At 44.0% G+C, this 18,259-nt stretch overlaps 1 protein-coding gene and 1 non-coding gene across 5 annotated transcripts in view; one reads left to right on the top strand and one right to left on the bottom strand.

The window, feature by feature from the left end:
• LOC147049937 (SH3 and PX domain-containing protein 2A-like) overlaps positions 1 to 18,259 on the bottom strand; it is a 36,815-nt gene that overhangs the window by 5,121 nt on the left and 13,435 nt on the right. For all 4 annotated transcript variants that reach the window (XM_085922953.1, XM_085922952.1, XM_085922951.1 and 1 more), the window contains 4 exons: positions 15,140 to 15,171; positions 9,192 to 9,320; positions 2,178 to 2,291; positions 1,024 to 1,107 (listed from right to left, as the gene is read on the bottom strand). In XM_085922953.1, coding sequence (XP_085779079.1) covers positions 1,024 to 1,107; positions 2,178 to 2,291; positions 9,192 to 9,320; positions 15,140 to 15,171 — 359 coding nt within the window. The remainder of the gene's footprint in view (positions 1 to 1,023; positions 1,108 to 2,177; positions 2,292 to 9,191; positions 9,321 to 15,139; positions 15,172 to 18,259) is intronic.
• On the top strand, positions 7,191 to 7,263 carry trnar-ccu (transfer RNA arginine (anticodon CCU)). The gene has a single exon. It is a non-coding gene; the product is annotated as a tRNA-Arg (tRNA).

An 18,259-nucleotide genomic window follows, 5' to 3' on the forward strand; every position in this document is an offset into this window, starting at 1 on the left:
TCAATGGCAATTTGCATGATAGCGAGCAGACTTTCGCTAGTAAATATTAGCACTGTTCACGGAATATACGGTATACATCCACCTTTCCTTCCCCTTTTCCAGTTCAGAAGCAGAAAGGAAGCAGTATAACAATTCCCCTCTTTTTCACTTTCAAGACTAAAATCCAACAAAAGAGGATATTTTTGTATTTTTCACCTTGGGGACTCTTTTTTTGTGTGCCCTTCTCCTCCTCAAACAATATCCAGTGGAGCAAAAAGGGGAAACTCTGAATCAGATGTTTTGTTAACCACAACATGCATCGCCTCCATCACTGTTTGACTTGATTTGAGCGGAGTCAGCACAATCTTTCGAGTCCTCGGGTGGAAACAACGCTCCCCCTCTCTCCACTCCAGAACGTGGTGCCAAGCGCAAATTTGGTATGAACCCAAACGCCGACCCATACTGCTCCTCTAATGATGACTGACCATCTAGGCCTGCCCGTGAACGTCATAAACGTCGTTTTTGATGTGTCGAGATTAGTCGCAATTTGCAGTAACCGGCTCTAACACAGCTCTTAAATGCGGCGTCGGGCCAATCCCGCTGTGTATTGCGCAACAGCTTTTTGGTACGTGGCGGGAGAGCTGTTCTGGAGAATTTGGCAGGGTTGGAATACAACAAAAACACAAAACAAACATATTTTGTAACATAATTTCAGTTAATTGTTTGTTAGCCTGAAAGCTACTGAGTTCAATTCAGTTTTCCTGGAAATATAAACCTCTACTTTTTATCAGGATCAACATTTCATAATAAAAATGTTGTTTCTTTTTGGTGTGGTTTTTTTTTGGGGTGGGGGAGATCAATGGCATTTGAATGCGGGACAATGGATTTGTTTTCAACGAGCGGCTTATTAAGTGCTGATTTGCATGTCAGTTAGTGGTTAGTCATAGTGGATTTACGTCAACAGGATGCGGGATGAGACAAAGAGCGACGTCACGAGCGCACGCACACACAACAAAAACAGTCGCGGCATCTGTCTCACTTCACCTCGGCTCTGCTGCCGGCTGATGACACCACCCAGCGTCCATCTCCGGTCCAGCCTCTTCAGGTGGGACTTGTGGCGCTTAGTGACTGACGGACACAAACGTCGACCGGACACGGACATGGAAAGCGAGTGCCAAGCGGCACATGTTAAAACACACACAACACAAGATGCTATTAGCTGCACATGGAAGACGGTGGGTGGACGGTTAATAGTGGAATGATGGGAGGGTTATGAGGGACGTGTTAAACGAAACCATCTCCTCTGCAGCTTTTAATTAGGATGTTGTTAGCATGGTTTCCCCATCCTGTCATCGTGGAGCATCTGGGCCACACATTGTTGCCCTCGGGAAATATCGTCGGATGAGTGGAACAGCTGACATTGCCTCGTAAGCCTCGATCTGCAGGTGTACCTAATGTAACGGCCGGCCATTTGACATTTACCGTACAATTGCCCAATGTTCCGATCTAATGTCACATTTTTGCATAGTAAGGCAATTGTGTGGCAAAAAAAAAACATCTTTTGGCAGCACTGTTAGAAAAATTTCATGTTTGTTTTGAAGCCTAATAATCATTTCCATACTCCGTTTGTTGTTGTCTCCAACAAAACGCTGCGTAAGACCTTTTTGTAAATATGCTGCAATTGCTTCACTTTTATTTCAAAAGAGTCCAAAAAGGAGAATTTTTCCACTTATTATGTGGTTTGACCGCCACGCGAGTTGGAGATTTGAGCGAGGCCGTCCAAAGGTGCTCTCAGGCCGGACTGGCTACGCTACATGAGCAAAAGTATAGGGACACATGAAGCACGTGTCATTGTTGAACCTTGCTCACAATCATCCAATTCATGGGGATGATTAAAGTAGTGATTCGGTGCTAACTAAGATAGCTAACATCCTGGTGTGTACAAGGCGCTACTGTACAACTCATCACCGGGTTGTGGTCGAGCTCCCTCCCGGACCCCCTCCTCGTCACTGACCCAGACTTGAATCCACGCTCTGTTCGAGCGTGCCCGCGATGGCAGGAGGACAGGGAAAGCGGTTCACGGCGGGCCAACATCAGCCGTTAGGCGATGTCTTGTCACCGATCAAAGGCGGGGGGGTGGCTATAAAGCGCCATGTGTTTACGTGTTCAGGTGGGCGTGTGTGGTGGCGATGACTTACCTTCCCCGCTTTTTGAGGCGCCCAGCTCTAAATCGTCCCGTGTGCCGCTATGGGAGTTGAGATAGGTGGCGGGGACCCAACCTTGCTCCTCTGAAGTGCTGACAAACCACCAGCCTGTGGGAAGAAAACACAGCAGTTGACTGACACGGACTGACATTTACAAATTTCCCCGCAAAATAAATGACTATTGCTGAGTTTCCAGAATGATTGCCATGGACTGAACATTTCGGGTGATGAAAACATTTCCCTGCGTGAGTCCTCGCCGATGGCACCGAAAGCCTCCTATACGTACGCGCTTTGACGCCCTGTTCTGTTATTTGTTGTGGTAACAGAGACACAACGCACCTGACAGCTGCTTGGAGAACCATAAAGAGGATAGGAGCGTTCCATCACAGCTGGCCCAAACTTCCAGTGCACGTGTTACTGACAAAATGTTGTGTTGAGAAGGCCTTTATTTCTACCATGGGAAGAAGAATTGGAAAAACCCCGCTGTAATGGGTTGTTACCATGGGACTGTTTTGGGATCGCAGCAGCTTATTAGTGCCATCTTTATGATTCATGTGGATGTGGTCCACGCTTTGTGCCTGCTACGTTAGCAAGACAGTAGTATGGAAAGCTGTTTCCATATTGTTGCTATTCATCTTACTGTCTACGGAATACTAAGTGCAAACTTGGAGTAAGAAAAGATATTTCTGACAATAATAAAATGATGTTATTTCCACTACTGCATTCGGACAACTTTGGCCTACCAGAAGACATATTTTTAGCGTTAGCTGCCACTCTGTCTTATGGAGTTCCACAGGGTTCTTTTTCAGGGCCCCTGCTTTTTTAAGCCCAGTTCATGAAAACGACAAAGACCATACGAGTAGCTGGACCTTAAGGTGGATACGAAGGATATCAAATTAGCACAGACGGCTTCCGTATATTAAAACTGTTTCGCATGGAGTTTGGGTGGTTCCGTAACTTAAAGAAGGGTTCTGCTGTTGGGCGACTGCCTTGGAACACCACCCGCTGGCTCGGTCTCAAGGATATAACAAGGCATGTAATGTGCTGAGACTTGCCATAAAAGCCGCGGCTCAAACAAAAAGCGGCATCCATAAATCAGTCAAGAGTCCGAACAACCTAACCTCAGAAAAACAAAATGTTGTCTGTGCAGGTCTCAGATTAACAACTCCCAGAGGCCAGTCGCACGCAGAGAAATGCTGCCGAACTCGACGGAATCACAAAGTTGCATTGACCCTCGCACTCCTTTTTAAAAATTCTGCTTAAATATTCGCAGTCCATTTCCAATGCTAAAATGCTTGTCGAATGGAACGTTCCATAAGAGCGGTTGACTTTTCCAATTTCAAAATTAGTTTTCCTAATCACATATAATGCCAGGTGAACAAATTGGTTGCAGGCTCAATTTGTCACCATCATAAAAGCCTTCCATTAACAGTAGAGGTATTTTTTTTGGAGTACATCCCAAAGTGTCATTTCAAGGGCGCGAGTCATTCTTAAAGAAGTTCAATGTACACGCAAATAAATGGCAACAAGCTGTTGAGCGGTGCAGTAGCGACGAAGCAGATCCATATGGCGTAAAATTACACCGCAGATGTGGGATGACGCACGTCATCTCGGGCGATATGCGTGAGCTGTTCTGTGTCAGATCACAAGTCAATCGCCCATGCATATTTCTCTGTTTATCACAACCGGCTTCTCCCCTGTGCTGCAAAACAACAACTTCAGACCACAAGTCTTGGAAAGAACAAATATTCAGAATGCAGCCAATTGCTGACTGCGGGCAAACATTTCTGTCCAGTGTGACAGACAGCGCCTAAGTCAGCATGTTGAATCGATCCAAAAAAAAAAAGACTTATCGTTGCTTTATCTGGGTCGTTGAATGCTTTTTCTGCATTGGCTTTAAGTTGGAAAGAGGTTATGAAAGCGACATTTCGAAAGAAAACTAGAGCAGGGTGCTACGAACCAAACTCTATTTGTGTTTCATTCTTTTCTTGACATCTGGAAAATCCACACATGCTTCTTTTTCACTGTAATCCACACCAGATTGCCGCAACAGGAAACCAAATATACACAAATTGTTTCTTTGTCGTAAAGAACTGGATGATATGTAAAAGGAGACTGTGTTTCTAAACACAATTCATCAAGGGCGCTAACGGCGCAATTTGATGTTATTAGACCTAAAAAACTTCCACAAACTAGGAACGAAAACAAAAGCTCTACACTTTTCACACGAAGAACTGATTCAGCAGCAAACCAAAGCTTTTTTTTTTTCTGGATGTGGAATGATGAGGAATGCATCGGCGCAGCAGATATTTGACACCGCTGTCAAATGGAGCGGCAGAGAACCTCGTTCATTTCCAGCTTCTGTATTTATTAACAGTAGATCCAGTATCAACACATAAGAGGGGGGGAGGCTATCAGCTTCACACACACACTTCCAGTTTTCATAAAAGACCGGGTTTCAGTTACCTGGGCGCCTCTGGCGTAGCGAAAAAGGGGGAGTTGTGGGAAAACGACACAACACGACTTTCAAGAACTTATGTTGACCTAAGGAGCTGCGTTCTCACCCTGAAGAACTGTGAAAGGATCTCCTCATGGTCCGAAAACGAAGCGCCACTTGTAGTGTGTGTGTGTGTGGGGGGGGGGTCGATGTTGAGACACAGCAAGCCTTCAATGTGTGAATGGCCACCCCTTGGAAATGTTGGTTTAACCTTCCTTGCGGACTCGCTGTCTCGCTTCCCAATCTGTGATAATTAAGCCGACTCGCGAACCGCTTTGACAGCCTCTCGAGAGAAAATGGAGCTTAAAAGCGATAATACATAAGGGTTGGAAAACACAAAATGAGGGTTAATGTCTTCAATTGGTCCCTGAAGACTTCTAATGGAAATCTCTAAGAATGCGCAGGAAACGCACGACGACGTGAGGCTGATGCGTCTTCCATATGCTGCTGAGAGTTCAGCTTTGAAAAAAATAAAACAAAAGACACGAAGCTGTCGATTGTTAAGCGAGTTGGAGAAAACAAGCTGAGTCTGCAGAAACGCAGATTGAAAGCACGCACATGAAAGTCTTGATTATCAACTGAGAAAATGTGCAAAGCATGTGCGAGAGCGTCTACTGTCTCGCTGGTAGGTTGGGATTTGTGCCAAATAAATGAAGAGCGAGTTGGTGTGACATAAAACGAAAGTTCTTATCGTCATCAAACTGTGTCTCAATTGAACAACAATCTTAACAACTCCTCTGAGGACGATGGACATTCATGCAAATATCAATAGCGATCCATCACAGCCATGTTGAGGAATCTTGGAATTAATCAATCCCTGAGATGGACTGGCAAATTGTCCAGCTGCATGTTCTTCTTTGTGTCAGTGAGTAGAAGGATTGGACGAGTCATTGCGGACAGTTCCATCCTTGTGGGAACAATTGAAACAATCCCCTGGATGAGTTTGATGGGGGAAAAAACCTGAGAGCCCTGACAGGCCCTAAACCCCTTTAGACAAATTTGGGGCTGAACTAGACTAGCTTGCAAGCCAGGTCTTCTTTATCCAGTGACCCTTAGGAATGCTCTTCTGGAAGAATGGACAGAAATTCCCATCCACAGACACTCAAACAGATAAGTGGACGATTATATATTTCCAGTCCCTCTAACGGACAGGTAAACCTCTGACCCGTGCTGGTGAAGCTAAACACACTCTAATTCAAGGGACAGCCTGAATGATGCCTCAGGGGGCGGGGCTTGAACTTGTGTGTATTACACTGTGTGGCCTTCAAAGTGATGCTGCCGCCACCATTGTGGCGATACCAAATAAGGAATCAACATCGTCTCTCCGTGGAGTCCTAGAGAATCTAGGCCACGCTTCATCTGAGAGCCCTTCAAGTGACCCAACACTTTCCAAACGCTTCCTCACCCATCTGTACATACAAATGGTGCGGGATCGCAAAGGATAACTCAGAAGGCTTCCCAAACATGCACACTAAACCTCATCTTGCTCTCAGCCAGCAGACAGACGCCGGAGACAACAGCACGGATATATTTTTACCATGTGAGACTAGAAGAGACATCCAGCACATCCATCATGTCCTTCCAAGGGCCGGTGCGGCTTAATCTTCCAGAATTTCCTGCAGGTTCAGTCGGCACTTAGCCAGACAGCTGAACATCAAAAGCAGGTGAAGAAAATGTTTTACCTTCCAGGTTTTCTACAGTTATGATCTGCCAAAACCTTTAGTGGGATACGGGAGAACATTAAGACAAGTACTTGTGTCCTTAGTGACCTTTGGGGTCCCTCATATGTCTTTAGTTACTCCACCCCGATTTATTAAAGAGGGTGGGGCAGGCTTACAGTAGTGCCAGGGGGGGTCTTGGGACATTCCTGGAGTTCATTTGTCATTCATAAAGGCTGATCTACTCTTGGAATGGAGACAAGTTAAACACTGACTGGCCCTTAGAGAGAGATCTGCTCAACCGGACCGGGCACGAAATGCCTCGGGGTGCCTTTGAGGCATTGGCAAACTGGTCGGAGGGAGAAAGTACAACAGTTCCAGGACTTGATGCGCTCAATGGAGAACTTTTTGAACTTGGTTGGTAGCTTTGTTGAACATCTCTCACATAGTGTAAACTGAGGAACGGCATCCTGGAGGATCCATTAAGCCATAGTAATGAAGCAACCTCTCTGAACCACTCACTTTGGCAGGAAATGACTTTTTCCATTTCTCTACAAGTTTCTTCTGTGCTGCTCTCAACAAGCAACCCCCACCCTCCTGCAAACTCCCACCAAGAAGACAAATAAAATAGAGTATGTGTAATCATGCAAAGGGAGTGAGGACAGAATTATTCTACGACACATTTTTAGTGAGGATTTAAAGCTTACGTTTGGACAAACTCAAGCTATGAGTTTCCTAGCATGGTCGTATTTTTTTTTTTGCAAACAGGCACTGTTTTTAAAAAGGTTATCAGCCAGGATTTACTGGGGTTATAATTTTGTATGACACTTTACCAAACAAAGATTATGTACAGCCCCAGTGGCCTAATGGATAAGGCACTGGCCTCCTAAGCCAGGGATTGTGGGTTCAAGTCCCATCTGGGGTGGAAATTCTCTTTTGACTGCGGCAACCCACTCCCACAAAAACACACACACTACTTGAAAATACGGACCAAAACAGAATTCATCTTCAGTTCAACAAGTTTCTACGACGCAAATTGAAGCATCCAGCCGTTTCAGCGGAAAATGACACTTTGGCTTGAGAAGTGGGGAAAGTTGGGCTCCCTTACAGCTCTGACCTAGATTCCCCGCCTCTCTCTCCGATGACATGTATTATTTAATCCAAGGTGAGTGACGTGAACACCCAGTCAGCAAAAAGAACAATAAACAACTGCTCACAAACAACACCAAAAAATTCTCCCGACTGAGTCCAAAAAGCCTGCGAATGTCGACAGAGCAGCAGATTCTTGACCTGCATCTGCAATTAAGGGCTCAATATGTCAGAACACATTAACATTTTTTTTTCTTTCTCGCTTGACTTATCCTGCTTTTGGGAATCGATGCTAAATTAAATGAGCTCTAAATTCCTCTCGGCCACGTGCTGGTGTTAGTTTTGGCGGAGGCGTACGGAGTGACGTCAGCTAGCTCGGTCGGAGCGGCGTTAGCCTTCATCCATCGCGGGAGTCACTCGCTGGAAACAAAATGAAACTTGGCCAACATGTTCGATCCATGAAATAAGGAAATGCGAGGTTAGCATATTTTGTTAGCATATCCGGTCGCCAAGCTCGTAATGGTTTTCTCCGGTTTTTTTTTTCATTTTCCGACCGCGTTCTAATAAATGTAATTAAAGACTGTGAATTCCCGATAGGTGTGAACGGTTCTCGGTGTGCCCCTGCAATAATTCCAGGAAGTACCCCCGCCCCTCGCCCAATATCAGCTATAATAGCCTCCATCTGCATCCCTGAACCCAAACAGTGCCACAAAATGGACAAATAAATCTCGAAGGTTGCGAAATCATAACGAGGATAAGTAGTCCATCCCATTCTCCATAGCTCATTGGCCCACAGAATTTGACTTCCTCCGAGGCCACGGATGAAAGAAGTCGTAGGTGTCGGCGTCTCACCGCGGCTCCCCATTGGGCTTAGATCCTACCGGAGCAGCGAGTGAAAACAAATACGCGAACCTGAGGCTCCCCACACATGACACTTCAAAGCGATCCCATGCCACGTTCTCCTCGCTTAAGGCCGGTGTGGCGCGGCGTTTCACTCACTCACTCTCATCGTGAAACCTAAATCCCATTTGCCTTCCTGGTCACTGTTTTCCTCCCTCCATCTCTCTGCCTCTGAAGAACACATGAGTCCCATTAGGCTTTTACTGTCTCAGCACACTATTAAAGCTCAGCGTCAAACCCTTGTGGGCCTAAACCTCCTTGGCTCATCTTGCCATTCACGCTTTAAAGTGTAATTGAGATGTTTTTTTTTTTTTTTTACCCAAAACATATGGGTCGATACTCCTGGTGTTCATTACAAATAACCACCACTTGATGACATTTTTTTATTCTCCTGGTCTTTAAAGTCTTATTGTCTTGACTGACTTTAGTTTGCTGTGAACCATTTGGTGCAATTTTCACATCCTCTCAAGATGTCATTTTCTCGACATTTGCAACGGTATCGGAAAAACCTCTCGGTTCCCGTCCGCTAACGTTTTCCGACGGTTAAACAGCTGACTGAGGACTTTTTTTGCAGCTGGCATTTGTAAATCAGGCATGTCTTGCTGGCTTTCCATTAAAGTGCGGCGGAATAATTAATACAAGTCTGGGAGCGATTCCTCTTGCCAGAGGCGGAATGCTGGCCTCTCGCCTGAACCAACAGTGGGACAAAAACAGGGCTGACTGCAGGCCAGAAAGAGCCTCCAGATGGAAGTAAAACAGGGTGGATTCGGGACAAAGGGGACGAGGTTGTTGGGATGGCGGAAGAGTGGAACGTCAGAGGTGTTTGATGATGTCTATCGTTGCGCGTTTGTTTTGCTCACTCACCGCTCTCGCTCTTCTCGATGACGTCGACCACCTCACCCGCTTGGAGGCTGATTTCCGCCGGCTCCTGCTTCTCGTAACTGGCCACCACCACATATTGTTCCAGGACCATGGGCTCCGAGGCGTCCAGACCTGGAGTTGACGGGAAGAAACAGGCTGTCAGCCAGCTGCCAGCCATAGGTCCCCTGGAACGACCGCCGGGCGTCCGTTGCGCCATAGGCCGCTTTGTCACTTGAGCTCAGCCAATCACAATATTCGCAGGGCTCAGTGCATCTTTCTGAGAGTCTAGCCATAGAGGTGCATCCCCCTCCAGCCCAACATGAGGGGCAGCGGAGATGCTGGAATTCTACAAAACGATCATCATCCCCCCCCAAAAAAAAGGGGATGCTCAGGCAGAAAAAAGTCGAGAATCCATCGCGCACGTCACAGAAACCACCTCGTCCCCAGCACCCGAGGAGAAGCCGGTGGAAACATTAACATAGTTGGAACGAGAGCCCCGATCGGATGCCGTGAGAGTCATCGAAGTGTTGAGGACGGGACAGTTGAGAGAAGGAGAAAGAAATGGCTTCCCTTGGAAAATAAACCATCTGCTAAAAAGCCTCCTTCTCTTCAGTCGGGGCTGGAACTCAGAGGAAGAGTAGGGGGGTTGCGTACGCCAATCATAAGACTCGGCACCAGAAGCCTTAAATAGAACCAGATGAAGGGGCTGGAACAGCACTCAGAGGGATGGCCCGCTGTCTCCGTGAAACTCTAGACCTCGGCCTACGGCGTGCGGCGCGGCCAATGGAAATGTTCCTTTCTCTACCTCGCTGGGTTAACCGTGTCGACGCCGGCGTGGACTGAGTCGGCGCTTGTTTTCATAACTCGCTCACAAATAGGTGTGGTTGACTGAAATAATGCAGGGCTAACAAGAGTCAACTGCCGCAATCAGTTAGCCTATCAACAAATGTTGTTGCTGGCCACACTGGAATGTGCTAGCTAGGGTGGGCTGTAAATATTTGAACAGTTTGGATGTCATTGTTCAGAGGATAAAGACAACATGCCTGGAAGTAAAAGTTGTCTGTCTATATGTGTTTCTCCACCCTTTGTGCTCCAATGTCATATTACTATCAACTAGCATAATTGCTAGCATGTCTATGGGCCTTTGCGTGGTTTGTTAGCGTTAAGCTACGTGGACCTTTTTCAGGCAAACTATGTGGTTTTTTTTATTACACAATGTAAGCGGTATTTTTAGTTTGAAAATAATAATAATAATGAAAGAAAAGTGTTAAGAAACTATGAGCCTGTTAACTATCTGTCAAACTTATCAAAAGAGTGTTTTCTTAAAGTTCATGAGACCAGCAAAACTTCTCAGAAGATTTACGATTGTCTATTCATGCCACAAGATGGCGACAAAGCACTATTTTGTCCAAATGATCCTCTTCAACTCATTTCAACATAGTTTCTTAGCAGTAAAGAGACGCCAGAGCAATACTTATCGTCTTTTTTGGCCCCAGCACCAAAACAGCATTTTTGAAGTCCGTTTTTCAGCAAATAATGGAACATAAGATCCCCTAAAACATACGCAAATAAGTGAACTTTTCAAACGCTTAAGCATGAACATGCCGGGCTTCACGAAGGATTTATTTTTCAAGTGTTCGTAGAAAGAGAAATTGTGTCTTAACATGAGGATGAAAAAATACGCACACATCAATCCAAATGAGGATTTAACTTCCATTTCTCCAAAGAAATCCCCTGGCAACAACAGAGCTGAAACACACTAGAGAGTAATACTTTACACTGGATGTTTTTTTTTTTTAAGTCTTCCAGATAAAAAAAATGACATCTAACCTAATCATTCGTGAAGGTCAACTCAGCAGCTCCATCCATCTTTCAAATCCTAGCGGAGAGCCTGACTCGGGATTACTGCGGTATCACAAACGTCATGTCGCATTGTGTCGGCCGTTTGCCGAAAACCACACCGCTGGAGAGAGAAAGACGACTTCTATTTGAGGTATTGTCTCGGAGTCTTCCAAGTATAATACGACGGTCGGTTATGATTCAGTCGACGCAGGCAAAAAAAAGCATCCATTTTCCTAGATGTTCATAAGCGTTTTTGCATTCGCCGATGACTTATTGCAGCGGCTAAATGAGGACGCGAGTGCCACGCTGCTTTTCACGGCTCGTAAAATTCTGAATGTTTTCATGCGTGTGTTGGCTTTCCGGTGTAATCACTCATTTAAATTGCAGAGGGGTTCACTAATGTGGCCGTACGCATGTTTCATGTACAATAAAGCTGCAGCTTGGGGATATTTTTAGAATCCATTATTTGACTAATCTATTAATTATTGCTTTCTTCTTGACTTGGTGAGTAATCGGGTAAAAATGAGTTTTGTATTTTTTAATCCACAAAATGTGAGGTGATGTTATTAGTGTCCTATTAGTGTCCACGAGGGGTCGCTATTCTCACATTCTACACTGTATTTTCTGAGACTTTGAGTGTTTATGGCTTTAAAATGGGGCCATTAAGAGACTTTGAATGAGTATGCTGAAACATCAGCGCATGGAGGAAAAAAAAAAAAGTTCATATCTCAAAGTCGAGGAAATGAAATTAAGGCAAAACAACTCCTAAATGGTTTTGTTTCAAATGCGTCAACCTCGTTGCCGCGTGTTAAATATTCAGGCGCCGTGAGTATTCACTTAATGGGCCTGGAAAAGAAAAGTATTTACTTCTTGGCTTGTATCAGATGGCTCTATTAACTTCTCACTGTGTTTGTGCCTCACTCAGATTCATCTGCTGGCTTCCTGCTCTCCAGACGACCAAACATCCTCGCTCAAAAAACAAACAACAAAAACACCCGTGTGTGCTCATCAGCGTCACATGTCAAAATACGATGAGCGCTAAAAACGGTGCTAATTACTGACGGTGCTTCATCAACGGAGTAACGTTTCTTGTGAAGAGGCAAATTTGGCAGCGCCTTAGTTTGGCTCATCAGCAGCAGATGTGCAGTGAGATTAGCAAAGGTCGCGGGACTGCTGTTCAATGTAGTGCAGATGTAGTCATGTCACTACATCACTATGTGGCCCTCGGCGGGGGAAAGGTCAGACCCGGTCCTGACATTTCCAAGAACAATTCTTTGGTTAAGACAACCTTTACGAGCTTGTTAGGCGAGGTTATAAAAAGAAATTTGTTGGGTTCAATTAATCGGTAATTCGGTAGTGTAGCTTTTGATTTAGGGGGAAAGAAATGTCACATTTATTGTTTCTCAATAAAACTAGTTTTAGTCGGAGTCTCTATGGAGCCACTTATAGTACTTAGTGGTAATGGGGGGGGGGGGGGACAATACATTAATACCAGTTTGTCAATAGCCCCTTTTGTAAAAGCCAACATTTGTTTCTTGCCTTTTCCAAGTGTTGTTTGTTCTGTTTAAAGGTCTCCTAACATTGAATTTTTATATAACCATCTTCGTTTTTTTGGAACGCAATTATTGGGGGGGATATAAATAAATATAAAAAAAATAAATATAGATTTATATTAAATATAAATATTTTATATCAATGGTCGCTTCCATTACACTATGACTGTCCAGCTTTTTTTTTTTTTAATACAACAGAGTACAGTAAATTCAAATGGGGGGCATCATTTATGACTCAGGTTGCTAAAAGTTGAACCTGCTTTGACCCCTACAATGAGTCGTTCTTGTTCTGTGAATCTCATCATTGTGTATGAGAAAGCAAAGGGGGGGGGGGGGGCATGCGATCTGTTTAAATGCACACTACTCAAAGGCTTTTCATTGAGAACCAAGCTGGTCAAACAGTGCACGGTTGTCCTGCCAAATTTGCCCATAACGATTTCCTGAGCCAATTTGAAGTTTTATCCATCTGCAAAGACAAAACACCTCTTGACCCAGCCAACATTTCACCCGTGCATTGGGTAACCCTCCTGCCCTCGCTCCAATCGTAGCGCACACACACCCATGTAAACACTGACAGAGGCGCAACCACACACATGCACAAACACACACACACACACACACACACACACCCCTGAGGCCCCCGGAGGCCTGCATTTCAAATAAAGACACCAAGGCTACACACACAAACGCGCTCGCTTGGGTTCAGGCGCAACACTGAAATGGTTTCCACTTGCCACGTAAACGTCCTCTCCATCTGCTTTTCGCATGCACTACACCCCCGAGCGCTCTGCTGCGCCGTTTTTTTCTTCTCATTTCGTGCTGTCGACTGACTTCTCGGTTTCATAATACTCAAAAATGTGTCAAATATTCCAAAAAATATCAAAGGCTGCTGATCCTGGATAGGGTTCACAAAAAGTGACAGGATAACAGTGGATGCTTATAAAAGAGAGATCTTGTATCGTGTCAAAGTGGACTATAAATGGATTATAAATGACTTTTTAATTCACAGGTATCAAATGACTTTTAATTACAAGAAAGTTAAAATTAGATTTTTTTTTTCTTTTTACTGGCCACAAACTCCAAATCAAAATCAAACGTGGTCGAAACATTCAGAAGCTTCGTTGTAATTCTTTGTTGCTACTTGCTAGCTGTGGTAATTATAAAACTCTTATTTGGGAAGTAACAGAATTACACCAGACAAGATTCAAGGTGCCGTTTTAAAGCTCATCTCCGATCGATTTTGTGTTAACCTCAAATGTTCGAATGTCTCGCATTTGCCAGGTAAACACACACATCCTCGTCCGCAACCGCTCGCATTCTCAGCAAAGTCTGCCGGGATACTGGCACCGTGTAATTATAGAAACCGTAAAAGATGCAAGCTCCAGCACAAAGTTTCACCGCAGTCTGGTAACGGAGCGAGGTCAAGCGTTTCATCTGTGCTAAGCGCTAATGTCCAGCGGAGATTTACAGATCAGTAAACGCATAAACACACGGGGAGATTAGAAGTGCAAAGCTCATTAAACGCTAATTAGGATGAAATGATGAACTTTCCAGGGCCGCCTCGATGCTTAGAGGGAATGTAGGTTACTTGACACACACACACACACAGTGCAGAAATGTTTCCATTTTGCAACAGCGCTGGAATTCCTTGTTGCATACTGCCATGGAACATATTATAAATTTAGGTTAGAAGAGTTTTTTTGGGGGGGTGACAAATTTGGTCAAGCAGAGCAAATGTGCATGATTGCAAAAAGAAATTAGTCAAAAGTGTGAGGGGTATTGGACACTTGAATGTGTGCGTGTGTATGTGTGCATGTGACTGCACACATGCACGTGCACACATTCAAGTGACAACTAACAGACACCAACACAATCGCGCAGCTGCTAGCCAAATCCTTTAGCATACTTTTATTGCCGCCTCCTACGCTTGTATCCCTATGGTCAGTTGAGTCACTCACACGTTCTTCTTTCCTTGCACTCTCCTCTCACACACCCACACACACAGACACACACACACACACACACTCACACACACTCTCCAAGTGCCAGCCTTGGCAGAGAATATATAGAGGCACAAACAGGTGGTCCATCCAGCGCCCACCCATCGTTTTCTTATCATGGGTCAGTCGGTTCAAATAGTTTTTCCGATAGCGAAAAATCAATATTCGTACTCTGATTGAAGTGTCACGAGATCGTGCAAGAACTCTGTCTAATCGGAAAGCAGTGATCAAACATGTTATGTTATGTAGTTTCGTTTTGTTTTATCGTTGTTGTTGTTGGTAACTTTATTTACATGTGTTTAGTGTAGTTTAATACAGATTAGTGTCATTGTGTGGAAAAATATAACTGAAGATTTAGGTAATAGTTGGTATCAAGGAAGTATGTTGAAGGTACAGCACAACTGTATGATCTCATGGGGGTGGAGTTAAGTTCAGTATATGCAAAAAAGCTCGATCGGTGGTCACTCGCAAATAAAATAACATTTAAAAGTAAAATAAAGTTTGAAATCGGAGAAGATTGAATACGATGGCTGAATTTCTAAAAACAGATACTTACCCGATTTGCGTCTGCCAGAGCCCCCGCAGTCTCTGGAAAAAAAACAACACAAGAGAGGCATGGTCATTTTCAGGCTTGAGGCTCTCAAAGCGAGACCAAGTATTGATGCAGCTTGATTAATCCAGTATGAGAATATGTCTCGATCTATTTGTGGGATGGTCCCAATGCGGTTGGCACAAGCACAGCGGACCAAACCCTCATTGAGAATGCATGTAGACCTTGTCGCGATATTAAAAGAGGGTGGGGGAGACCACAAAGTGTGTGAAGGGTCTCAACAGTCAACAAGATGTCATTAAAATCGTACTACAAAAGGCGAAGCAATTTGGGAGATTAAAATATGACTGCATGATTGATTTCAGGATGCTTTAAAAGTAATTATTCCATTTGAAATGAGGTCAATATTTCCAGTGTCAAACTGTTGCCATCACAAGACTTTTGTCACTGTTTAATGTTCCTATCGTAAGTGTTTCAAGGTCCCTATTGTATTAAACTGCATTTTTTTTTGTAAAACATGCTGTTAATAATGAAAGAAATGAGTTCAGCCATTAAAGATGTAACATGTTGAATCAAAAACACACTACCTTTGAAGGGAAGCCATAAGTATAGGCGCTAGCTAGCTAGGCTAGCAGCTAATATTAGCTATCGCTGTTGAAGTGTTGTGTTTTAGTGACACAAAGAAGTTTTTCCCCTTAAGTTTTCTCAAATTGTACAATATTTGGGTAGTCCAAATTTTGAGCCAAAATGTATTTTATAAAAGTACACATATATATATATATTGAACAAGTACATGTAAATATGGATCGCAGCGTGACACGCAACGGGTTAGCATGCTGGAATGCAGAGACACTGCGGACTGACGCTAATGTGAGCTGACACCTGGCGCTCTGCAGCGGCACCGACGCCGTGGCCAGTTATGGATATGAGGGCATGTTTGAGAGCTTCTCCAACATTTGCATGCTTGGAACAACATTCAACGGTTTCATTTATGCTGGAAAATATTTGCTTGACCCTTTGACCCATTTGATTCATTTTCCATCCACACCTCCAACATTCTGGGTCATTTCTGAACCAGGCTAAGAAGACCCTCAAAATAATAGTCTTTAAATTAGGAATTACAGATGTTTTCAAAATACCAAAAGTGTATTTGGCAAATAAATATTGAACAGATTTTTATTCGGGTTCAAGCTGAGCAACACGTATCGCTTGAGTGACATCCAAACACGAACTGGATTCATGTGTTAGTTAAGATAAAGTCACTCTTGGCCGACTCCCACTCTAGTTCTGGACACACAAACTAATCCCAGAGGAGACATTCCAAATGACGAACATTAGATAACGGCCCAGTCTGGCTTCATTAAAAAGACATTTTTGAATATTAGAACAGGGCCATAGCAAAATATCGAATTGGCTTCTGACACAGCAATGTTTCCACTGGCTCGTCGGGAAGAACCGAAGTGGAAATGACGCGTGAGAGGCGTAAACATAAAATGACGGACGTGAAGGAGATGACCTGTGAATTGAGCATGTGACCTCAAGCACGGATCTGGGAGGACATCCTTCCCGAGAGGAGGACAAAGAATGCAAACGCTGGCTCGCCGCACGCTGTTGCAATCAACACTTGGATCCCTAAAGCGTGCCAAATCATTAGCCGTGTGGAGATTACTCTATAAAAAAGTTTGATCTCAAAGCGCTGCTGATTAATCTCAGGTTGAGGTTGTTTGGAGTTTCAGTCAATCAACTGTTATAAACCCGCATGTCCGTCAAGATAGCGTCGTTATGGAGGGAGGATTGTAATAGGATTATATTGCGTGAGGTTTATCTCAGTTTTTACTGGTGTGTGAGGGCGGGAAAAAAAAATACAGTGGACCATGAAAAAAACTCAACACAGCGTGCTTGGGTTGATTTAAGTGGACGCAGAAAGTTCAATAAAGGAAGCGCTAATATTGAAATGACGTTTCCGCAGTGGGCGGTGGTCTCATATTTGCATGCTGAGTATTCAGAATCCACGCTGGGTTCTCATATGTTCATATCGGCGGGTCCAGATTTTGAGTATAGCCAAACAGCACCTCACACATAGACGCTGAAAGCTATTGAAAACTCCAACTGTGATGAGCGGATTATTAGCGCTGCTGAGTAGGCGAACGCCGTTTGAAATGGAGATACAGCATGCACGTGTTTAACGGAATTATGCATACTTCCATCCGAGCTGGAGTGAGTCCCGGAGTGTCTGGATGGATGTGCGCATGGTTCCTGAAATTATTCAAAAAGTTTAAATGCAGAAGGGAAAGAATCATCTCTGTGGGGACTGGTGGAGTGTAATTTACTAGCAGTCAATTAAAAGAATTATGAGGAGCATAAAATAGTATGAATAGTATTATCAGCTAACATGGCTCATCACAGAGCAAATTTTAAGACAAGATAAATAACGCTGCCATTTTGTATCTTTACTACTATAATTTGTTTTATTCATTATTAGTAATGTGGTAGTAGTGATATTAGTAGAAGTCGTCGTAGTATCAGAAATAGTGGCAGTAGTATTTCAGTTTTAAAGCAGATTCTGGAAATGCCATACACAGCCCAGGCTGGCTATTTGGCTCCCTCTTTTGGCGAAATGGAGACACCGCAGTCCTTCTTTTTTTTTTACCATTACTTGCCGCTAGATGGCAGAAGACAATGGGTTTTCAAAGACCTACCAACACAGCACAATAATACTGTACTCTATACATATTGTATTGTGAAATGAATAGTATGTCAAGGTGAAGCTTTACAAAATTGTTCTTTGACTTTTTTCCTCAGTCCTCAGAATTTGGGTGGAATGGTGTTTGAGACCCCCCATGTTTAAACTCTGCTGGACTATCTACCCGCTATTCCTTTGAAGTGGGATAAACATGAATGAGACTCGGAACGATGACTCAAGTGGTTTTTCCCCTTGAGTGGGGCAGGACACTGTAGCATCAACATTCATGCTCTGAGGAGTTTGAATTCACGCCTCTGCGCACTACCTAAAACAAAGCTATTCTTAAATAGAAGGAGAAGAATATGACTTCAATTCAGGTTGAAACTCTTCCTACCAAAAATAATTTGACATTTTGCGGCTCGCTAAAGTAAAGCATTGTTTTG

The sequence above is a fragment of the Syngnathus leptorhynchus genome, chromosome 10 (genome assembly GCF_054491065.1).
Source record: "Syngnathus leptorhynchus isolate UIUO chromosome 10, UIUO_Slep, whole genome shotgun sequence".
Classification (NCBI taxonomy): domain Eukaryota; kingdom Metazoa; phylum Chordata; class Actinopteri; order Syngnathiformes; family Syngnathidae; genus Syngnathus; species Syngnathus leptorhynchus.